The sequence below is a fragment of the Contarinia nasturtii genome, unplaced genomic scaffold (genome assembly GCF_009176525.2).
Source record: "Contarinia nasturtii isolate CC-2019 unplaced genomic scaffold, AAFC_CNas_1.1 Cnas_scaffold_5416, whole genome shotgun sequence".
Taxonomy (NCBI): Eukaryota; Metazoa; Arthropoda; class Insecta; order Diptera; family Cecidomyiidae; genus Contarinia; species Contarinia nasturtii.
The window spans coordinates 1-6,671 of NW_022202688.1; the positions used below are offsets into that span (position 1 = coordinate 1).

The window sequence follows — 6,671 nt, forward strand, 5'->3', positions numbered from 1 at the left end:
CAAATACTACTCAATTTTCTGTATCACCTGGTGAAATCAGAATGAAAAAAATCGCATTCCTTATCATCCAAATCACGATCTGGACTTTTTTCACTGTTTGAGTGCTCTATACCCAGTCTCCGAGAGTTTCATATAAACTTGCTATGTGATGCCTATTGAATAGTAAGCGAATACCAATCGTGATTGAATCAATAGGCGTCATTTGGCTATTGCAAGGCGAGTTTATATGAAACTCTCGGAGACTCGGTACAGAGCACAAAAAGTGAAAGAAAAAAGACATTTTTTTCTCAATTCTCGAACACCACTAAATGGTCAACTAGAAAAATCACTAATCAATCAAGAAAAGGGTGAAAAAAAATCTCAATCATAAATTGAGTTATAATAATACTCAATCAAGAAAAAAAGTGAAAATAAAAATCGATCATAAATTGTGTTTGACTTTTATTTTCAATTTTTTTCTTGATCGACTTTTATTTTCACTTTTTTCCTTGATTGAGTATTATTTTCATAACACTTTATGATTGAGATTTTTTTTAACTTTCTACCATTATCTACTTTTATTCTAAGCGGTTCAATTAATAATTGGATTGGTCGTTTGGTGAAAATCGATGATCATTGACCCAGAGAAAAACAAAAATACGCGCCTCAACACATTGACACAATCATATGAAGTATGCGCATTGGCATTCTAACAAAAAATAATAAGCTCAACGACCTACTAGACACCAGTGATGTGTAAAGTATAAAGCAGTATCTTCTGGTTTTTTCATACAAAAATAGCAAAAATTGCGTTTAGATAAGATAAGATATTTTGGTAAAGTATCTGGAAAAAGTCAGATAATTTTCAAAAGTATCTTAAAAACCTCAGATAAAGTATCTTTGCCCATCATTGCTAGACACAAACCACCGATTGATTTTCATTTGTGAATTTTTTTGTAATTTTTAATCCTTACTCTTGACACACATTGGACGAAACGGCACACATTTCTATTGATTTGACCAACGCTCGATATCTCAATTAATATGATTCGACGAAAATAAATATAACCCGAAATACAAAGAGAAAAAGCAACGATATTTCTGGATGTTGATACTTATCATTGACATAATGTAATAAATTACATTACTATAATAAGTAAACTTGTCTAATTGAAATGAAATTTTCTACGCTGTCGGCGAAATGCGTCAAATAATACGTACATACATAATGTTATACAGAATGTAATTTTCCTCTTTATTCCGCCGATAAGGAAAAAAATTGTTGGTATTTTCCAAATCGATAGAACGAGTCTTGATAGAATATTTGAAATCATCGTCACAATATTTGTAAGAGTTTGAAAGCAGGTTTTTATTTCAGCTTTTATTGTGTCGGATCAATAAAAAATCCTTATCAATTGTGCGTAGAACTTTCACAAAGTACAAATTTCCATTCGAATACAGCCGAGGGTGAAAGTCTGTCGAATGGCAACATAATTCCATTTTTGTGGTTAATGATGTAAAAAGAAAGAGATTACAAATGTGTCAAACAAAAAATTTGCATATCACATCGTATATGATGGCTTGGAATATGTTAAATGTCGCATATGTTTGTCATTCGTACCGCTACAATGCACGCTCATTTACATTAAACTGCGTAATTTGAGCCATGCGCTTATATCGCTACTATGTACCAAACATTTGTATCGATGATTATTTTGTCCTTGGGTCAATTGCTTTCGTAAAATACTCTCTAGCCAAACGATTTTGTGTTATTTTTATTCGTTTTTTATTGTACGAATGTTTTCATATTAAATTCAAATCGAAATTATCATTCATTCCACTTGTGTTTTTCTACACAATTCCATACGCACATTTATGCATTTGCGATGATGATAAGTTACGACAACGACGATTGAAACACAAGCAAACAAATTAGATACATGTGTTTATACTTCATACGTTGCTAGATACGTTGTTATTATCGAATTAGTGCATTCGCATTTCCTATGTTTGCATACGAGAAACTTCGATAATATTTGACTTGTTTTTCTAACTCCGTGGACTGCAATTATTTTCATCATTTATCACCGTTTTGTTCTCAACTACTTACTTCTGAATCGGGACCAAAAAATGCCGGACTTTTTGTTTTGCTCAATTCGTCTTTAAGTTTTCTATTAAAAATGATACCAAAATTAATTGAATCAATCACACATGAGATAACACAATCTTAAGAGACAAATAAGTCATTAGGAAGTGATATGGTTTTAATTATACTTACTTGCATAATTCTTCTGATTGTCGTCTTTGTTCCATTTCCGTCTCCATTTTTCTCTTTAAACAGTCTTCTCTTTGGTTAATTATATCCAAACATTGATTCAGTGTCGCCAAAATACCTTGTGACGTTGCCCGAAATGCTACCGATTCACCCTGCAGACAATCAATTATACATTCAGAAAAATAAAATTTAAAACATCGTGTGCTTTCATTTGTCGTTGTGATCGCGTCAAACTTACATTTAAATCGATTGAATTTAAGTCATTAGGCAGCTCAGAATGATCATTTTTTCTTTTACTCGCGCAAACATCGTAATAACTGTTTTTTAAGTAAAACAAATTGTTTAAGGAACAAATTTCAAAAAAAAAAAAAAATCAATGAAATAATTACCGTTGCAATGTGTTAATTTGTCTCGATAAAATGTCTCTAAAGGTTTCGATTTCGTTGATTTTCTCCCTTAGTCCGCCATTACCTGAGTTTTGATTAAATAAAATTGAATTTGATTGCAACGATATTGTACTGCCGTGACGTATTAATGCAGTCATATCAATGCCCACCGGCACTTTGTATGACTGCAATACATCGACCCAATGTGTTTTGTCTTCGGGTGTTTCAGCGCGTAAATACCAAACACAATTGTTTACGGCAACATCAAAACGACATTCATCAAATTCATGACTCTGTAAAATAAAAACAAATGTCAAATACAGTATTTAATTCCATTTCTTTTGTTTTGTGTGCTCTCTTGGCTATTGATTTATTTAATTGAAACTTACTTTTATAGTGGCTTTATCCAGACTTATGACACCTCTACATCCATAATCACTCTCAAATTCACTATTTGGAAAGAGTAAAAAATAAAATTGAATCCTTCATTCCGATTAAAAATGGACGCATTAAGCGCACCTCTTGTAATAGGACAGAGTGCCATCTTTCAAAACGATAAACCGTGGCTGCCATCCATGAATGTAATTGGTCCATTTGCTGAGATATCCTTTTAATTCTGGCACGGAATTATTCGAGTTTGTATCTCGATCCGAATCACTGGGTGTATTACTGTTATGTCTTAAACAATCATTTTCAGCCATTTTTATATGCATACACAATAAAAAATCAATTTTGCTTTCTTTATTCGCACTTAACAAGCAATTTAATTTCTTTTGAAAATATCGTTCTGGTTGCTTCTTTCCAAATCTGTAAAATTAATTCGGAACCCAAACTAATTGAAACTAATTTCTTTATCGACTGTCACTGGTTTTGGGAAAAATATATATATGATATGTGTATACAAGACATCAACACAGATGTGTACACACATAACACAAAGAATCAATGGAAAACAATTTGACAGTTGGTTACGCGTTCCGTTTTCTCCACGTGTGTGTATATGTGTTTATTTAGCAGTCGTATTCACTGCATAGAATCCAAGACACAAACCAAATATGCTTGACAAGCTTACTTTTGGTCTGTAAACGTTCTTTTTAACTAAACAGATTTTGTTGTTCAGCTAATTTCACTTCTTATGTACACCTAGAAGTCATTCTATGCCACCCAAAATAACGAAATGTATTTCTTAATTTAATTACTTTATTTTTGCTTAGAAAATTATTCAAATTATTTACTTTTAAATATTCACATTTAAATAAAAAGGTTAGTTTGAGATGATTCCTGGTTCAACAATCGTTTGAAATTCAAGTGGACACATCTCGTGATGTATAAAATGTTGTGGGAACTGAATGAAATCCATCTTTATTGGATTTTTTTTTAAATTCTTTAATTTGCACAATGTTCCAGTGAATCAATTCATATTATTCAGTTCCAATAAAAAAAAAAACCAAATCAGAAAGGATCCCCAATGAAATATTTATGAAAAAATAAAAAAATGTTTCGTCACCAAGCAAAAAGTTTTCAGAACTTTTTTTTTTTCAAACTATCAATAGATGCCGCTGTTTGACTCATTTTACACTTGTTATTCACACATCATATGAGAAATTAGCTACATTTTACAGACAATAAATTTTATTTATTTTCCAAAAGGCGAAATAATTTACAAAACATCGAAAAAAATAAACAATTGTATTTGAATTATTGAGAGAAACTTCAAACTTTCAGAATGTTAACTTTTTGTGAAAAAAATAACCTCTGCAAATTTTCACTTGATTACGATATCATATGAGAGCCTGAAACCCAAAACAAATTATAAAAATTCTTTTCGGAAAAAGAGCATAAAAAATTATTGAGCACAAAATGAGAATATAGAGAACTGAGAGTTAAAACAACACATAGAATACTAAGAGCAAAAGTAGCATATATCGATTTGCTGTTTTTACTCTCAATTCTGTAAATTGTAACTCTCAGTTTTTATTCGCCTCATTTTAGAACTGAAAATGTATATCTTTTTATTTGGAATCGATAAATATTATATTTGCTTTCGTCAAAAAAATGAGACGAATAAAAACTGAGAGTCAAAATATAACATATCGCTTGTTTGTTTTGTCGCTAACTGAATTTATATTCTGTTTTAATTCTCAGTTCTGTATATGCTCTTTTTTTCTATCGCCTTTTTCATTTAAAATACATTCTTATGCTTTTTTTCCGAAAAGAATTTTTATAACTTGTTTTGGGTTTCAGGCTCTCATATAGGCATGGCTGCGATACAAAAATTCATTGTGATAAAAAAAATTTCTGAATTCTATTTAATTTAAAATAAAAATGAACATGAATATTTGTAGACGATTGTTTTCAACGCTGAATAAATTGTAAGCAATTAAATATTCTATAAATTGTCGAGTGAAAATGTTATTATGTGATACATGAAAAATCATTTTTTTTTATTTTTAGGTCTGCGCTCCAAACAATAAATTATAGACCGGTGCTAAGCATAGGCCCGAATCAAAAGGCTGTCGTGAATCCAACGATGGAGGCAATGATGAAGTATGTATTAACTATTGTGCCAGTAAAAGTAATTCGGTTGTTAACCATGAATATTATTTATGCGATCTTTGAAACCAAAATTGGGTCTACGAAGACGAAATCTCCAGCCATATCCACATATCGATTGTGTCAGAGACCTAAAAAATGAAAATTATTTACTCTCATCACACAAACTCGTTAAGTATGGTGAACACGATTTTTTACAGCGATTTGATGGATATGTGTGTGTGTTTATAAGTGGATATAATCCACGTAAACTTGATGACAAGTCAGGGTATTCCGTTTATTTTAATCAAGATCATCCATTGTAAGTTCTTGAAAGCATGAGTTACTGCCAATATTTGCATATTAAAAAATGTTCTATATTTATACACAATGTATTGTCTATAGGAATTTGCAAGGAAGTGTTGAGCGCCGGCAATCACCGAACCATGCAAAACTATATGCCGTCTTGAAAGCAATGCAACAAATTCCAAAAGATTCCTTTAAGAAATTGTGCATTCAGACCGATCAACTTGGACTGATTAGGTTTATCGATCAAAGCTTACGAAGCATGAGTGAAAATTCATTTCGCAGTGTCTACACCGGCAAATTAAATAAGGACGTAAACATCCATGGAATTAAATGAAATTCTTAGATCGAGACAAGATCTGACATTGCAATTAATGTTTTTCCCGAATGATATTTGTGTTGATGGCATGTACTATGCAGTAAAAATGGCAGAACGAGCTGCTGCCATAGCTACAGAAGACGCTAAAAAAACAGATAATCGATTGTCAATGGATATCGCCTTTTTATCACCGCGATCAACAATGCTGCTAATTACGTAATGATTATCGTTAATCGTTATTGTACTCTCTCAATACGTTTGGTGAATCGGGCGTGAGTATGACGAGTTTTTCTTTCGGAAAAGCTTCCGATGCGTCAGCTTCGTGTATTCGGAGTGGTAGCGGTTTAGTAATAATTGTTGGGATTTCCTTTAGTAGTGATGACCATAGCATACTTTGTTTGTCCATGCCACAAAAGTTAAGCGCGTATGGCTGAAGATGTCGACGATTATTTCTAAAGGCTATTGCCAATTGTTGAGCCGCGTCTTTATTTTCACGTCGCATCATGTAGTGTGAATAACTACAATCGTATATCAGTTTCGGGGCGCCCAAATGTTCACGCCACAATGTTCTGTAATAAATGTTTTTTTTTTATTTTAAATATTGAATCAGTAGAAAATTCACAACAAATTTACCGCATATTTCTCCATCTGTCAATTGTTCGCCTGTAAATTTTTGGTATTAAAGATACTTTGCCAAGTCCATATTCGATGTGTTTTTGATCACCCGCTGGTTTTTTTTGTCAAATACACCCATTGAAGTTTTTTCTTCCAGAACACTTATCCGGATATTTTTTCTTTCCTATGAATGGAATTGAGAGTGTTTTATTAGTAGTAGGAAAATGGGGATTCGAGTGCAGTAGTTGCGTCAACCAAC

General features: G+C 32.1%; 2 protein-coding genes across 2 annotated transcripts; both read right to left on the minus strand.

Moving 5' to 3' along the window:
• Window positions 1–2,034: 2,034 nt before the first annotated feature.
• Window positions 2,035–3,586, minus strand: LOC116351411 (ceramide transfer protein-like). The gene is made up of 6 exons (XM_031783508.1): window positions 3,160–3,586; window positions 3,030–3,090; window positions 2,644–2,933; window positions 2,493–2,571; window positions 2,258–2,406; window positions 2,035–2,150 (listed from the first exon to the last, which is right to left on the minus strand). The coding sequence occupies exons 1-6, from the start codon at window positions 3,351–3,353 to the stop codon at window positions 2,078–2,080; spliced, it is 846 nt and encodes a 281-aa protein (XP_031639368.1). The 5' UTR covers window positions 3,354–3,586; the 3' UTR covers window positions 2,035–2,077.
• Window positions 3,587–4,926: 1,340 nt separating this feature from the next.
• LOC116351410 (mitochondrial ribonuclease P protein 1 homolog) lies at window positions 4,927–6,665 on the minus strand. The gene is made up of 2 exons (XM_031783507.1): window positions 6,431–6,665; window positions 4,927–6,366 (listed from the first exon to the last, which is right to left on the minus strand). Exons 1-2 carry the CDS (start codon window positions 6,433–6,435, stop codon window positions 6,027–6,029), a joined length of 345 nt encoding a protein of 114 aa, XP_031639367.1. The 5' UTR covers window positions 6,436–6,665; the 3' UTR covers window positions 4,927–6,026.
• Between the last annotated feature and the right edge of the window lie 6 nt (window positions 6,666–6,671).